Raw genomic sequence first — 17577 nt, 5'->3', positions numbered from 1 at the left:
GAATGCCTTATGTGGATCGGCAGAACCGAATCTGTGGGTTTCTGGACATCGAGGAGAATGAGAACAGTGGCAAGTTTCTGCGGAGGTACTTTATTCTGGACACCCAGGCCAACTGCCTTCTCTGGTACATGGACAACCCCCAGGTGAGAGGCTGTGGGGGAAGGTGGTAGGGTGGCTGGCTGCCTGTCACTGCCTGGGAGGAATGCACTTGGAATTAGCCTCAAGGGCTTCATCTCTCGTGGGCAGCACCAACCTGCTGGTCAGTAAGGAGAAGAACCTTTCCATACACACTCACGCATGCACACATGCACATTTGCACATACGCATGCATGTGCACAGAATATCATCTCAGATTTTAGCTTGAAAGAGCAGCTTTGCTCTCCTGATCCAGGGGATCTGGTGTCTTTTCTCACACTTAGGAATTTAACACTTGGAAAAGTTAGGCAGAGGCCAGCCAGGCTGGATCCAGGCTCCAAGGCATGGCTTACTTCCTCTCACCTTTCTTATTAGGGCTGTGGCCTTGTGGCCACTCCTGCTCTTCTAGTCTGGGGCCCCTCCCCAGCAGAGAATGTGACCTGGTTCCTTGAGCTGGACAAATGTTGGACTTCTCTGGTTTCCTGCATCAAGTCAGGAGTCAGAATACTGAGTTAGAGGTGACCTTGGAAGTCACCTAGTTTTGTTTCCCTGTACTACAGATAAAAAAAGCTGAGTCTCGGATACTGAAATCGTCAGGGGCTTCCTAAGTTTTATTGGAAGTCCCTAGAGTCATCCTTGGTCTGGAAAAAAAGTTGCTCTACCTTTGATTTGGGATCTCAGGTCCATTTTCTGGTGATGTGAGTATTGTTGGCTCTTTCCTTTTTACTGCCCTGCAGTTTGGTTGAATGAGGCCCCCAAGACGTGTGGTCCTTGCACTGGCAAGATCATGGGTCATGACTATGTTGGGGTAGGGAGGGATATGGAGCTGAGGTCTGGCTCTGGTTCAGAGGCATGGGAAGAGGAAAGTCTTAAGAGTTGGGGGATAGATTTGGACTTGAAGATGTGAAGTGGAAAAAGAGTCCTGTGAGTCTCTAAGTCATTATGCAGGGACTAACTCTCTAGAGGCCTTTGCCATTTGCCCTCCGGATTCGATGGCTGAGAGAAAAACACTATAGATATAGAAAATGTACTGAGGTCAGTTGCCGCCAATTGCCTTCTCCAGGAAAGTCTTAACCCTAAATAGAACTGTGCCCTTTGTTTCAGCCCACATCTCTGATAAACCTTCTGCTGTTCACTTTCATTTAAAGTGCTGAGCATGCAGAATAATACCCACACATGGACACTAACATCCTTGCTTTAGCCTGGAATGCTTGCCTCTTATAATGTTTTGGTTTGGGGTTTGATTTGGGCCCTGTTGTATCATTTTTCCTGCCTTTGCTCTGCACAGGTGCCCACAGCTAGGTCAATAGATTCACTGTTGGAGGAACTTGAAATCAATCCTTTGTGGCCAGTAGACTTGGCTTCTGGCATGCCAGGGATGAGCCCTGGTGAATTATGGTCTCTGAGTCTTATCATTCCCTTTCTCTTTTTCTTTGTCTACCTTCTCCCACTCACCTGCCATATCAGTTCAGGTGATTTGAATGCATTTTTGTCTTGATTTATCTGCTTAGTGCTATACTTTCTACTAGGACTGCTCTTAACTCATATTCACTTGCTTGGGGAATCCTGCATAGCTGTTGCCAGCTACCTCCCCTGAGAAATGACCTTCCTTCAGACTCTGGGCCACAGGCTTCTATCAGTGACATGTCACCCAGGACCACAGTGTCACCATCTGTGCTATTTTGAATATTGCCCGTTGTCAGGATTTCCCTTGTTCTGTCCTGCCTTTTGATTTGCCTGTCCCTTGGTTCTAGGACCTGCACTAGCCTTGGATGCTGAGCGTCAGGCTGCCTTCCTGGGATCAGCGGCTGCAGCAGGTCCCACCCTGCCCAGGGCAGCCTCCTGTGCTTCTCTGTCAACTGAGCTCTCAGGCTGCTCTTGGTGCTAGAGCCTTCTTTGAGTTTGAGTTACCAAATAAAATTTGTGGCCCCTGTTGGAGATTCTTTACATTTTCTCTGGAAGCAGAAATTTCAGCTGGCTTGGCACATACCTCAAAAAGGAGAGTCTTGCTGTGACATACCAATATTTCAGAACGTTTTACTTCTTTAGTTGTTGGCTTAGCTCTTTGTTGTATTAATGGCCAAACAACCATTCTAGACTTGAAAGTGGATATTTTTGTAAGTTGTAAAATAATAGTAGTGAACATTTGTTACCGTGTGCCAAGCACTGTTCTAAAGAGTTCATTGGGTTTTCATTTCATTCTGACAACAGTCTAATTGGTAGGTATTATTGTCCTGATTCTAAAGGTGAGGCAGATGAGGCAGAGAGGGGAGGAAATTCACTCATGGTTACATAATAAGAAAGTGGCAGAGCCAGGATTCTAACCGTGGCAGTCTGACTCCAGTTCTTCTGCTATTATTGCTGATAATGAGACAGTCATCTTAGTATTGCTTGGGAGTAAGGAAAGCTTTCAAAGGTAGTTTCTGATTAAGAAATAGAAGCCAGAGGACTCTTAGTGCTGGGAGCTTCTAGATGGCAGAGGCCTCATCTGGTTTAGCTTTTGATCCATGGTGTCAGGCATTTGATAAATGTGTGCTAATTGAATGAATGGACAAACCGAAGAGAGCCAAGAATAGAGGCTGTAGGAAAGGAAGCCTTTATGAAATGCAGAGTCCCCGACACTGCTCTTCTGGGGTTGGGGACATGGCCTAAACCAAATGCAAGTTCTGTAGAGTGGGACAAAGCAGTGTGCTGGGAGTCAGGAGAAAGTGAATTGAGGTGATCTCCAAGAGCAAACTGGAGGATTTTGATCTGTCCTTATGGAGAGAGACACTGGGGACTCTGATCTGCCACTGAAAATCCTATATTTATAGGGAAAAGGAGACATCTGATATGATATCTGTTATTAATAGACATTAACAAGCAGGAGGTTTTCTGATCCCAGGTATCTGACCTTTGCCTGTTTAAGCCACTTGGTGGTTGGTGTTTATGGAGCCTGTTTTCACTACCACTGGTATTACTGTTATTACTAACTGCAGGTATACTTACTGGGTGGTTGCCTTATACCAGCCATTGTAAGAAATGCTTTCCATATATCATCTCAGTAAGTCCTCTCAGTAATCCTGGGACTCAGGGACTATTAGTCTCATAGGACTCTGCAGAGTGCAGAGAAGTTCATCACCTTTGCTCAAGATTGCACAGGTGGTAATAAGTGCAGAGCTGGAGTTGGAGCCAGGTCTGTCTGACTTGAGTGTCTGCACTCTTCACCCTTGTCTGCTTCCTTCTTCTTGCTGATGTTTGTGCTTAGTCCTGGGCAAGGTCTGAGCACAGATGTGGAAGGTGAACTCAGTGAGCGAGGTCTTTGCCACTAGGAAGTTTCAGGTTCATTTGGGGAGATGAAAACAACAGAGGCAAAACTACAGTGCTAAAAATCCGAGTCCACCTTTGTAACAGGTTAGCGATCATTAAGTTGAACTGCCCAAATGCCAATATTTTGGTTGAAGAAGAAGGGGTTGCAGTGTTCCCTGTCATTGCCCATCTGTGGAAGAGTGGGGTCTGGAGGTGGAGTCTTAGATGGAAAATTCTCAGGCCTGGGAGATAAGAGATGAACGATCAGATCCTGGCTCTGCCACTAAGTTGTTTTGTACATAAGCAGGTCATTTCTCCTCCCTTGGCCATAGGCACTCTAGGTGATCCTTAAAATGGCTTTTGGCCCTCCATTTCCCAAAGGGCTGAGAACAGAGCAAGATTCTGGAGTTCGGCAATGCTATTTAACACACACTTACTAAACAGGCGTTGTGTTCCAGACATCAGTCTAGATGTTGAGGCTTCAGCACTGAACAAGACAAAAAGTCTTCACTTTCATGGAGCTTACACTATAGGTGGAGAAAGAAGTGATTACATAAAAGTGTGGCAGGAAGAGCTGCAGGACACCCCTTCCTGGAGGAGATGGCACTAGATCCAGATCTAGAAGGATGGGTGAGATTATTACTACAGGTGATTCGCATCTGTAGAGCACTTTACAGGTTTTGAAGTGTTTTCACTTACAATATCTCATTTGGTTGTTGTGCAGCCTGGAGGAAGGGGAAGAGGAGGGCATTCTCCGTGAGGGAAACAGCAGTCATTAAGGGCCAAAGGCAGCACCAAGGAGGGAGGGCGAGCTTGCCTGTTTAAAGGGTGTTTAAGGTCAGGTTCCCCAGAAGACCTGGGGATGAGGATTTGTGGCAAGTACTTTATTAAAGAAATGTTTCTCTGAGTCTGTCAAGAGTTCTGGGAAGCAGGCCGGGGAGAGATCAGGGTAAGTCTGCAGAGGGAGGCCTTGGCCTGATGCTGTGGGGGACTCACAGTGAGTGAGGCCTAAGGGTGGTCCCAGGGGAGCTGGACTTCCCTATGCCCTGATGGACAGTCACTGGTTTTGGCTTTACACGTGTGGGCAAAATGGCCCCAGCAGCCTGAAGGCAGCCTTCTGAAGCAGAGCTGCAGGTGATGGTCATTGTGAGCACAGCAAAGTGGCAAACAGATGGGAGGCCAGAGACAGTGTCTTCTCACGGGACATATAATGGGTGCATGTTAGCGGGCAGCCTGCTGGGACCAGGTATACAGCCTTGAATGCCTGACAGAATTTAGAATTGATGTGATAAAGTAAGGAATCAAGGTTTTTTAATACAGGCACTGGTGACACCAAGCTGATCTAGAATGAAACCCATTAGCTAAAAAGGACCCCTATAAATGGAAAGTTTCAATATTATTGATTATAGCCACTGATTTGGCGAATGCATTTAAAAATCAATATGCTTACAACATCAAGCATGCAAATAATTCTTGAATAGAAACAGACATTGGATAGATTTCCCTTAAAACATTACCATGATATGATGGCACCAGCACTTGTATTTTTTTTTTTTTATTATGGTGACATTGGTTAACGAAATTTAGTAGGTTTCAAGTGTACAATTCAACAGTAAGGCATATATATATTGCATTGTATATTCACCACCCATAGATTTCTTTCTGTCACCACATATTTGACCCCTTTTATCTCATCTACCTCCCCCCTCCCCACTACCATCTGGTAACCACTAGCCTCCTGTCCATGTCCATGAGTTTGTTTGTTGCTTTTAGATTTATATCTCACATGTAAGTGATATCATGTGGTTTTCCACTTTTTCTGACCAGCTTATTTCGCTTAGCATGATAATCTCAAGATCCATCTGTGTTGTTGCAAATGGCAGCATTTCATCTCTTAATATAGCCAAGTAATATTCTATCATATATATGCACCACATCTTCTTTATCCAGTCATCTATTGTAGGACATTTCAGTTGCTTCCCTGTCTTGGCCACGTGAATAATGTTGCTATGAACATCGGTGTGCATATGTCTTTTCAGATATATGTTTTCAAGTCTTTGCGGTAAATACCAAAGGGATTGCTGGATCATATGGTAGATCAATACTTAGATTTATGAGGAAGCTCCATACTATTTCCATAGTGGCTGTACAAATTCCAGCACTTTTATTTTAACTTAATGTTGGTCCCTATCATGAGAGAGAAGATGAAATTCCTTTATTAGGCTTCTCTTTTTTATTACTGTGACCTACAGAGTAACTATGTTTTAGTTGCATAGCAGCACTTACGTTCCACTCTTCTAATGTCCACTTGGCTAAGTAATTGCAAGGCTAAAATATATAGCCCCGAACAAGGATAAACAGAAGCATGAAAACAATATTGTACTAGATTGTTGTTCTTTTCAAATTTACTCTGTAAAATGTGTCCCAAAATGCCCAGATGATTTTACTTTCCAAAGGCCATGTAAGACATGATGTGAATTATGAAACAAAATAGCCATCATATCCAAAAAGATAGCATCTCTCCTGGTATCTCTGAGACCCCAATAAAAACCCTTTGCTTTTTGCTTTTTTTTTTTTAAAAAAAAATAAGCTGAAAGCAATTCTTTTCATTGAAAGAGGCAAAGAACTTTAGCTGTGTTGACAAAAAGATGAATATTTGGCTGCATTTTAGTAGAAAGAATACAGTAGAGTGGTAGGAAATTACATTAGTACATAATGTATAATGGACAATAGTTTTGTCTTAAAAGATAGGAAAAAGTTGGGTTTTTTTAAAATTATGTTTTCTGTATCAGAAACGTTGAGCAAAATTTTGCTGAAATGCAACAATATTTAAAAGACTTTTGTTTAATATGCTTTATCCTGTCAAAATGCCAAGAACTGGTAAGAAAACTTTTTTAAAAAACTGTCCAATACATGCACATGGTGCAAAATTTGAAATATGGGAAAGCTGATATGCAGTTACAAGTTTCTCCCTATCACTCCTGTTCCCTAGGTACATACATATTCCCCTAGCCAGAGGCAAACAGTATTACCAGTTTCTTGTATGTCTGTCCAGAGAGATATTCTCTGTACATACAAGCATCATGATAGTCTCAGATGTTCAATAATTATTTACTTAGGCAAAGTGTTTTTAATTCATAGATTTTGTTTAATTGGTATATGAACTATCCATGTGGATACATGATTTCAGAGTTAAGTAGAATTTTTGACATGCTTTTGTCTATATCGTATTAGAGTAAGAATGAATGCAGAATTCCTTTCGGAAAAAAATCCTAAAAGAAGATTTCAAGTGACAGATCTGTACTTTGACTAAAATGCAAACTTTGCTTAGGCTTAATTATTATTAAATTAATGTTTTTAGAATTAAAATTGCATGTGGACTTTTTGAGAGTTAACAGAAAACACGGTGAAATGCAATTTTGTTTTTTCTATAGCAATCTTATTTTTTAAAGCAACTGTTGTCTTTATTACAAGATGTATTTTATCTAAATTTTAAAAAAGTAAAAACTTAGAAGCACTTTTGGACAATCATGTTAATAGCACTGCTTGGTATTAAAGTCCAAGCAGCTAATACAGAACCATGGTGACAACCGTTCTGAATTTTCTTAAAGTTTGTCTTTGGTTGTATTGTTACATTTTGCTTTAAATTTTAAGCTTTAGCATTTGTTTAATATGTCTACTATGTACATCTATTTTTATGTATTTTATATGTCTATATACAAGAATGCCATTTTATTATTAAAATAATGTCTCTAAGGAAGAGCAGGCACTTGTATGTTTGAGGGCTGCATATTAGATTTAGCTTCAGAGCCCGTTTTTATTAGTTCTATCAGCTGAGCACAGGACAACTTGATGAATACATTAACTAGGGGATCATCCATTTATTGTTTTGAGCCTCCTGGCCTTATCTGTAAAATACGGTCAATGATATGAATTATCTATCTCTGATATAGTTGCTGCTGAGATTAAATAAAGTAATATATGTAGAAGTGCTTTGATAAACTCGAAAGTGTTAAGACGTTTTTTGTTAAGGAAGTTTTTTCTGGCCGTGACATCAGATGGACGAGGAAATGGGAAGAGCCTGGAGTTGGAGATTTATCCTACAGCTTCCTTATGTGTCTCCAGCAGTGGTGGGAAGGGCATGGAAATGACAGATTTAAAGACCATATGAAGGAAGAAAATGACGAGTTTGGTGACTGACGAAAGGGTGAAGTAGAGAAGTCAAAGATTTAGAGCATGTGCAGTCGCTGAGATAGGGAAGGTGGGAAGAGAACCAGTTAGAGGGTGGAAGGCAAATGATTGACTTTGAGGTAAATGCGGAGGAGGCTGAGTTGAGAAAAGGGGTGAAGGAGTTGGCTCATTGAGTTTAAGGTTTTAGAACCATTTAGGTGGCCAATAGTTGGAGTCTTGGAACCTGAATGTGTGTCCAGAGTATTAGCTAGAGCCCAGGCCCTTGACTGTGTCTTTAGATCACTGTCAACTGGAACCAGAAGAGGAAGTAAAGGGGCTGGGAATGTGGTGGCCAAGAGACTTACATGTCATGAAGTTCATCCTGGCGAAAGCTGATGCTGCTGCATGTCGACAAGAATGAGACGTCCAGATAATAGAATGAAAGCGTTCCACCAGTACAGCAGTATATGATACAGATTTGACTTTTCTTGAAGGGAAAGATTAAATGCATAATTTGAACTAGAGAATGGAAACAGTAGCCATGGGCATTTCACTTTTCCTCCAGGTAATATTAGGCAGTGGAGCTATAAGGATGGAAGGGAGGAGTTGTGTTTGATACCAGAGCAGCAGGTAAAGCCACTGCCTCGGTCACTTAATGCCTGGGAATAACTTGGTTACTTTCCTTTTGGTTATTCTCTCATGCCAGGACGAGGGCTGTGGAATGTGGGGCAGAGAGAATTGCATTCTTCCCTTCGTAAGTCCTTTCCTGAGAGTCAGTGTCTGGCCTTGGCTTTTGGTGGTTTGAGCCCATAGGCTCACGCCCTAGCTGTGGGGTTTCCATGTATGTTCCCTTCCTTCTTCTGCTATTAGTTAACCAGCAAGCTGGTTTTGACTGCCCGTTGTGTTCCTTGCTGTCTGCTAGGCAGCCTGGAGCAATAGAAGAGATAGTAAGAAGGCACCAGCATCTCTCCTTCCTCCTTTCCATTCTCTGAATTTTTGGTCTTTTGGAGTTTGGCACCTAAGAGCCAGTTTGACTAGTTCCTGCCCTGCCCAGCTTGGGCAACTCTACAGGGCCTCTTTTGGTTTAACCCTGCTGATCCTGCTCTTGTATTTACTTTTTATTGATAATCAACTCTTAGATAATGAGCAGGTACTTGTACATTTGAAGGACTATCTTGTGGGAGGTGGCATGGTAGAAAGGAAAGTGCATGGGATTTGAGAATCAGGAAGGGTTGGGTTCGAATACTGGCCTGCCTTCTCAGTACCTGTGTTACTTTGGCCAAGTTGCTTCACCTGTGCAAGCCTTAAGTTTCTCTATCTGTAAAATGGGATTGTTAGGGTTAAGTGACAATGTGCAAAAGTACCTAGCAGTAGACTTGGTGCATAATAGACTCTAAGTACATGTCAGTTTCTTTCTTCCTTTCTCAAGCCATGCTTTGTCAAAGTGTCAGGTCGATGTTGGGAGTCGTGAGCTCTGTCTTCATTTGGCTTCTTGAATAAGATATTTCTCCAACATGAGCCTTGGACAACTCGTGGTGAATGACAAAGCACCAACAGAACCTTTTAGCGCTGACATTCTGTGATTTTATGAGTCTATAGTTAGGTCTTCTGGTCGTTTTTGTGCTCCTGGTTACTCTCACGAGAAGATGGAACCGTTTTTCTCTTTTGACAAGAAATACTGTTGCTTCTAGAAAAAAAGGCTTATCATGGGAAGTGTGTCACATCTCTCTGTGGGCACCTCAGCTTCTTCCTTGGTGATGGAAAACAATCAACCCTATGTTTTCCATTCAGGGGGAATGGAAGCTCCTTTGAAAACCTTGGTGGCAGAAGAAAATTTGTACAAAAAGCAAGATGTTGGTTGACAGTGTCTTCATAAAACCATCAGTCATTTAACAGGAACCTGCCTTGTACCCTGCATTGTTCCAGAAAATTTAGAAGTCCCAGAAATGTACAGGTTGCCATGCATGCAACTGGAATCTCTTCTCTCTCCCTGCCCACTGCCCTGCTCTTCTATTCCTCCTCTCTCTTTACTGCTGGTGCAGCAATCAGGGTCACTTTGTGGGCTGTCGCTGGACCTGGTACCTTCTCTCACAAATTGCTGCACCTCCAGTGCAGTCAGCCCAGACAGTGTGTCTGCAACAGTAGTTTTCAAACCCGGTGGCACAGTGGAATCACCAGGGAATTTTAAAAACATATAGGTGCCTGGGCCCTACCCCAGATCAGTTAAAACCTTAGAGATGAAACATGAATATTAGTTTGTTTAAAAATCTCCCCAGGTGATTCACATAGCAGCCTTCCACCAACCTCTGTCTCCACTCCCCAGCTGCTCAGATACTCTCATCTCAGATGCTTTCTGTCCGTCTTCCTAGCCCATTCTGCAACTCCCTCTCCCCAGGTCCTTGGCCTCCTTTTAGTTGGGACTCAGTCCTTTCATGCTCCCACCACCAGATTCCTATCCTACAAGAACCCTGCCCCAGGTCATGGGAAATGCAGAGTCAAATGACACCCAGGTTTGAAGCATGAGCAAGTCTCCCAAGAAGTGTGGTTTGCCAATGGTGGATAGAAGCTGTGATGTTCCAGTACTCCGTGAGGTAGCAGGCATTCATGGACTGGTTTGGGAACTTAACCACCAGGCAAATAGTGTTTTCATTTAAAAATTGAAGAGTCTGCTGTGTAGAGGAATGAGATTCTACTCATGTCCTCAATGTGCTTAAAATATGATAAGAAGGTACTTAAACTCACAGAAAAAATATACTCTAATACAGAATCCAGGGCAAGATTTTGTTATGTAGATCAGTTGTTCTCAAACTTAGGCCTATTTAGGGATCACTTGGGAACATTAAAAAAATGTACATGTTCTGCCCACATTCCACTTGATTCTGATTCAGTGTTTTTTGGGTGAGGCTTGAGCCTGGGCCTTTTAAAACAAGCTCCCCAGGAGAGTCTGTTGTGCACCAAAGTTGGAGAAGGATCACTGTACATGGAATCAGTGAGGAGAGGTCAGGGCAGGCTGCAGTCAGTGGAGCAGGCTTTGTGAAGTGGGATCTTCTTGTCCTTTCCCTATAGGAGAAGAGGCTGTGGCCAGGAGAGTCAGCTTGCTAGTCTCTGACACCCTGCCCCTCCCCAGGTGCTGCTTCCTGGCATTTCTGCCCTTACATCTGGCTGCTGAGGCTCTCAGCTCAAGCATGTTGGCACATTCTTCCTTGGCCAGGAAGTGTCTGCCTGGAGCTGCCACCCTGGCAGCAAGCTGTCACCATTAATCTTCTAGGTCCAGTAATTGGAGTGGACACTGAGCCATCACTCTGGATCAAGCCTCAGTGAATTTGGGGCTGTTTTCTCCTGTAATTCATTTCCCCTTGGGTGGTGAGGAAGGTGGGGGGAAGCTGCCTTTTTAGACATTCGTCATATTTTCCTGGCTTCTTATGCTGGAGAAGAGGTGCCCATGAACCTAGGAGCAGACAGTAGGTGGGCTGGGGGTGAAGGACAACCCCAGGCTCCTGGGGTAACTGGCCTGAAGAGCTGCTTCTGTCTCTTTCTCTCGGAAGCAAGATTGTTGAGGGGAGCAAGGGACTGAGGGTGGAGCAACCTTAGGGGGTGGGGAGGATGAAGTAGTTGAGATCTGATCAGCTCCTATCTGTCATTGCTTTGGAGTTAGTATCCGAATGGTTCCCCAAATCCCACTCCATCACTCATAATTCAAGATAGGCCTCTGGAGGCCTTTGGGCTGTGGTTTGGGGTGAGGAGAGTGAGTTGTGCAAGACTAGCCTGAGACTTGGCATCTGCATCTTGTAATTAGTATGCGAGTCGGGGGATAGGAACCACCATGGCTCGGTGCTCTCTGTGTATTTTCATGTCATTCTCCCAACAAGCTTATGAAACTAGGTTTATAATCCCAGTTTTATAGGTAAAGAAACTTGCCTACAGTTATAGGGCAGTAATGTCACAGCTAGAATTCCAACAGCTCAAGCTTTTTAAATTACACTGTGCTGCTTCTAGGGCCTTGGAGTGGAAGTCACTGATTATGTGACCTTGGACAACTCCCCTCACTCACAAGTAGTTTTCCTCAAGTGCAAAACTGGAGGTAGGGGTGGGCCGTGTGCTCAGTGCACAGCAGAGGCCTGTGGCTCTGTGCATCTTGGGAGGCTGGGCAGTCATGGGCCTGCTTTTGGCTGTCTCACTTCATGTGAAGCTGAGTCTTTGCCCAGAGTGGTTCACATTCTTCTCGGGGACAGTAAGCCACTTACTGGCCTTTTGGGGGTGCTGTGGCTCCTTTTCGGACTCTGATTTAGGGGCTTACAAGGCCTGTCTCTCTTTACCCAACAGAGGTGTCCTAAAAAAAATAAATACAATCACTGTGTAATTGAAAAAAATGTATAAATCACATCATCCGTATTTGAAATGCTAATATGGTTACCCAGTGGCAGCTTTTCCACTCACTGGCTTCAATTGCAAAACAGGGGGTGATGTCCTTTCTAGAACTCTCTCTCTAAAATTCTAAGGCTCTGAGAATCCTTTTAGCATGGTATTACCCCTATCCATTTTCTTGCGAATAGGACATTTCACACATTGCATTTACTCCAAACTGATATCTGTTAATTTAGATAATTGGCCCTAGAAGGACTCTTCCCTCCCATCTAAGATATTTCTTAAGGGCAGTCTTCCCGAATGACAGGTCATTTTACTGTTAACCCTTTGGGAAATTTTCTAAATTCCCATTATCTAAGATTCATCTGTTTATTGCTTTGAGATGACCTAAGGTAATGGGAGCTCAAGGTGGTTCTTTAAGCTTTTGAAAACAGTTTGAGGTCGCCAGGAGCTATGGACAGGTTTTCAGCTTTTTAGTGGAGTGGATATTCCAAGTTACAAATTAGAAACTCCGCAACTGTGATTTCTTGGCCATTTCTTTGGAATGCTACCATCCCTGTTTCATGGCTTCATTTCTGACGATAGAGAAATTAGAAAGCCAAAGAGATTGTGCCAAGGTAAGTTTCTTGCCATTGTAATAGTACATTTACTTTGTGTCCTATAGTGTATGGACGTCATTCCATTTGGTACTCGTAACAGTCTCGTTAAATAGACTGAACAGCTATATTTTTTATTTCTGCATTGTGTGAATCCGTATCCCGTTTATTATGAAAACAATTTGAAGTGGCATAAAACAGGACCAAGCCGACAAAGAGATCAGAGTAGTCAGGACAGAAAAAAATAATAACTAACACTTGTTGAGAGTCATCTGTGTTCCAGGGATGATACTAAGTGCCCTTAAATGTATTAACTCACCCTTACAACTGCCTTGTGCTCAGAAGGGAAAACTGAAGTTTAGTGGTTAAGGAACTTATTCACAGTCAAATGGTGGCGCCCACACTTTTAACCACTGTACTAGGATACTTCTCTATAATAGATAAGGCCGTGGGGTAATGTGTAAGCACACATATCATGGCAAGAATTACATGTTTTGCAGGGGAGGAAAGTGAGCTAAAGAATGAGTAAGTGACTTGCTGAAGGTTGCAAAGCCAGTAAGTGGCATAAACAGAACTAGAATTATGGTCTCCTGTGTGTCTTAGTGCTGTTTCCACAGCCTCATATAGCATCTTTTTAAAAATGAAACACATATTTCTTTCAGAACCTGGCAGTTGGGGCAGGAGCTGTTGGATCTTTGCAGCTGACCTATATCTCAAAGGTAATATTGGCCTGGAGCTCTGGGAATCCATATTCTGTAAGTAGGTTTGTTATCTATCCAGGAGGAACTGTCAAATCCTTTGGGCTTTAGCATATGGGGGTGTTGCATGGGCAGTAAAGTGCTCTCCCTTCCTCATGGCTGCCTGTGAAGCCCTGCATCTGGGTGGAGTATGGTCAGCAGGTTCTTGGAGGGTGGGCCTGCAGCCTCGGACTCCTGGGACACAACAGTCAGAGATGTTCTTAGCTTCGGCAGAAGAGGTATAGGCGGTGGGGATAGGAGTGGAACGTGACATTTTTTGTAATTGGGGCAAGAAGGAACACGAAAACAACAACAAAATAAAAACCCCAGTGACTGAAGGATTCTCCCAAAGGGTATAATTAAATAGGAGCAGCTCAGAAAGAATTGGGGCTGTGTGGAATTTTATCTATCACCTGGACAGGATTACGGCTGATGGAAGGCTATAAATGCCCTGAAAACGTACTAAGATGTACCAGGAAGCCATTCAGCAGTCAGATAACTGCTGGAGAGTCTGGCAGGTGGGCTGACAGGCCACCCCCTGGTCTAGTTTGTGCAGACATTGTGAGAGCAGTCCCTCTTTGGTGCTGAGACCTGGGGGTGAGGGCTGGGGCTGGTTTTTGATGCCCCCATGTAGCTGCTGGATTCAGCTTCTTTTAGCAGCCCCTTCCTGGAGCAGGCCCCAGGACTGACCCATGATACAGCAATGATAAAAAAAAAATGGCCAGGGAATTTAGATCCTTGCCAGAAAGAGGAACTCTTTGTCCAGTGAGAAGAGCCAGGTGGCACCCAGCCAGCACTGTTTCAGGAAGTCCTGCTCTCCCCATGCACCCTCACTTCAGGCCTCTTGGGGACCTCTGCTTTTTTTGTCCAGGATCTCTAGCCCTTAGGTGTTTCAAATGGGATGGAGGGGACTCTAATCTGAGGGACTTCATCTCTCTATCTCAGCTGGTCAGCGGGCGGATATGGAGGTGGAGGCAGCTGCAGCGGCTGCAGGAGAGTCTGGCAGACACAGCTGGGTGCAGAGAGGCAGACACACAGGGCAGTGTCTGAGCAGATTAGAGAAAGAAGATAATGACCTGGGGGAAGGGGGACAGGCCTTTGAGAGTGCAGCTTTGTGCATGGCTCATGGTAAGAAATGTGGCTGCCTCGTGGACCAGGCAGGCCAGGGGCTTGGGCCCTCCCTTCTCCTGTCTGGACTTGCTGTGAGCTCATTAGGTCATTTCTCCAGGAAAGAGAATTCGGAGAGGAGGAGCAGAGAGCCTCAGTATTAATGAAACCCCAAACCTGCTTCTGTTTGAGAGGGTTTGGGAAGTTTTTTGTTTTGTTTGTTTGTTTGTTTGTTTAATGGGGGAAGAATGACTATAATCTGCTGAATTGTGGTTTATAAATGCAGCTCAGATGGGGTTTTTAGAATTCTCAGGTTTGGAGGCAACCTTGTTTTAAAAGGATGGACCTGCCTTTTAGTCCTTCATGGGAGAGGCAGGCCCAGATGGGTCTTTTGAAAAACCCACAGCTGCCATGGGTCAGGTTACACAGAGCTGAGGGCCTTTAACTCCTGCCTGACCCAATGCCAGAAAGCAGGGTTTTCCCAGAAAAACATTTAGCCATGGTACCATTATCCAATTCAGCATTCCAGGTTATTTATTGTTAACCCCTAGGCATTCCCTTCCAGAGTAAAGCATTTAACCACAGTTTTAGCCTTGTTTGTGGTATATGTGTGGCCTCTGTTCATAGCTCTTTTGTGGGGACTAGTGTTGGGGAGATGGGGTCCTTTAGAGCAGGGGCCCCCAACCCCTGGGCCGCAGACAGGTAGCAGTCTGTGGCAGATTAGGAACTAGGCCGCACAGCAGGAGGTGGGTGGCAGGCAAGTAAGTGAAGCTTTATCTGTATTTTCAGTGCTAGCATCACTGCCTCAGCTCCACCTCAGATCATTAGGCATTAGATTCCCATAGGAGCACTGGGCCCTGCTGCCAAAAAGGTTGGGGACCACTGCTTTAGAGAGGCCAACAGAGATGAAAGTTCTTGACCTGATGTCATCCAGGGCATCAGTGGCAGCACAACCAGTTCTTGGGCAAACTAGAAAATAATTGATGCTGGCCTTTGGTGCCACCTACCTTCTCACTCTGCCTGATGGCCCTTCTCTTCTACACAGCCAACCCACTACCCTACCCTCAGCTTGTGTCCCTTTCTGTCAGGGCTTTTGCCTTCAGTATCTCTAAGGAAGACCCCCTCCCCCCAGAACAGTGGTTTCTGTCAACAAAAATTACTCCCCAAATATTAGAAAATGGAAAGATTTCATTCAGGTGAGTAGTTTGCAAACTGGGGAGATGCAGCTTCTGACAGAAACTAAAAGTGTGTTTCTGACAGAAACTAAAAGTGTGTTAAATTTTACAGAGAAAGTTCCTGCCCAGTTTCCCAGTTAGATCTGTTTTATGTAAGCGTATCCAAATTTGTGCACTTCTTAGCGGTGCAAAACATGCAATCCTGATTTGTCAGCATTACGCATCCTGATTGGTTGTTATGGAGCAGTTTTGATTAGTTGGTTTAAATATTAAGAGGATATAATTATGTAATTCTTATTGGACAATGCAGGTCTCAGTTCGTTGGTTGAAAGACAAAACCAGGAACTCCCTTATAATAATTGACTCAAGGGGAGTAATGGAGCAGGGCATAATGTAGGAAGCTGAGTTCAGTCTGAGGTTCTTTCCAGTATACAGAGTACGTGAGAAGCCCCTGTCAGCAGATGGCCACTAGACTCATTATTTATAAAATTTGGGCCCTCAGTTGACTATTAGGAGTCCATCTCAGCAGATAAATTCCTTCTCAGGGTTCATATCAAATGAATCTTTTATCTCAGGGCCCACATGCTTAACCTTTTGGATGGGTCTTTTCTTTGGAGAGTCTTATGAAAAGTATGGACTCATTTTCCTGGCAAAGTATGTATAGTGTGCATACACTGTGGTTTTTGCCTGTAATTTTAGGGCTCATTGACCCCATGATTGGTCCAGACACCCCTACTTAGAGCCCCTCCAATCATTCTTTGTAGATAGATGACTGCTTCTCTTGCTCTTGGTGCCACCTCATGGGGCAGGGTCACTCTGGACATGGGTTCAGAGTTTCACCAGAGCTGTAAGACCTTGTTCTGCTGCTGCTGCTCTGATTGAAGGGCCCCAGCTTCACTTCCGGCCAAAGGCAGACAGGGTGGGGCTGGCTAGCAGAGCCCTGCCACTGATGAGCTGGCTGCTCCTGTGGTCTGTTTTTGATCTGATAAGAGCAGGTTCCTGAGAGTGTTTCACTGTGGAGCGGCCTCATCTGTGTCACTCTCTGAGACCCGTGCTCATTTCCCCCTTCACATCCCCGACCTCCTCTCACTGCTTGCATAATCTAGGATCTGCTAGTCAACCACAGTTGCGCAGGTACTCAACTGTGGCCACCTTGGAGCATGCAGATAGTTGCGCTTGGCTTCTCTTACTAAAGTCAGCCTGTCAATCATACTTCTTCAGGATTTTCTGCTCCTTTACTACATCTGAAGGAAGCTGCACAGCCTGGCTTGATTATCAACATGTGGTGGGTGTGTGTGTAGAGGGGTTATGCTTCCCAGGGGCCAAGGATTCTGCTTTCACAGTCACCAGGATGTCGGGGAGGCCAGAGCTACCTGTCCATAGTAAATGAGACCCCTCACTTTAGTCCTTCTCTCCAAGGGGGAGATGATGTCATCTTCTTCTTTCGCTATTCTGTGACTATAAGAAGGGGTCTAGTAATTTCATTTCAGCTCTGTTAATCAGGGTACATCAGGGCAGAACTAGAACTGACGTTAATTTAGCAAGGAGCTGCTTTGCCAAATAATCCTTCTGTGGTAAGCCATGAAGCATGAGGCAAATTATAGATGTGCATGCATACAATCATGCATACCCCCTGACTGAAAACTGGAGAACAAATACAAACAAACAATAAAAGAACCAGGCAATCTCTTTGAAAGCCTCAGTTCCTGTAATAAGCACGTGCATAGCATTTTTGCATTATAGGCAGGTGATAAGTCATGGTCAAGTGGACTGTGTCATCCAGCCAGGGTGAAAGTATCCATTGATGATGCCCTTTATAGTTGATGGTAACTGTCAGGTTCTGGGAGAAAGAGTCTCCTTATAAGCTGGAGAAGGTCTCAGAGAGCCAGCTTTTCATTGTTATTCCAAAGCCAAAAGTAGAAGAGCGTGAGATAAGTGGGTTCTAAGGGTCGGGATGGCTAAGACAGTCCTATGATGGTCAGGGTGATACAGGAACTAAGGGCA

The 17577-nt window shown here is 44.2% G+C and overlaps 1 protein-coding gene across 1 annotated transcript in view; it reads left to right on the top strand.

Moving 5' to 3' along the window:
* The first annotated feature begins 2 nt into the window (after positions 1 to 2).
* The window catches only part of PLEKHA2 (pleckstrin homology domain containing A2), a 44364-nt gene continuing 26789 nt past the window's right edge, over positions 3 to 17577 (top strand). Inside the window, exons 1-2 of the mRNA XM_006916289.2 lie at positions 3 to 143; positions 13217 to 13273. Coding sequence (XP_006916351.1) covers positions 3 to 143; positions 13217 to 13273 — 198 coding nt within the window. The remainder of the gene's footprint in view (positions 144 to 13216; positions 13274 to 17577) is intronic.

This window comes from Pteropus alecto, unplaced genomic scaffold (genome assembly GCF_000325575.1).
Source record: "Pteropus alecto unplaced genomic scaffold, ASM32557v1 scaffold24, whole genome shotgun sequence".
Taxonomy (NCBI): Eukaryota; Metazoa; Chordata; class Mammalia; order Chiroptera; family Pteropodidae; genus Pteropus; species Pteropus alecto.
Note: the sequence above shows the minus strand (reverse complement) of the source record. Positions and strands in the feature narration are given on the sequence as shown.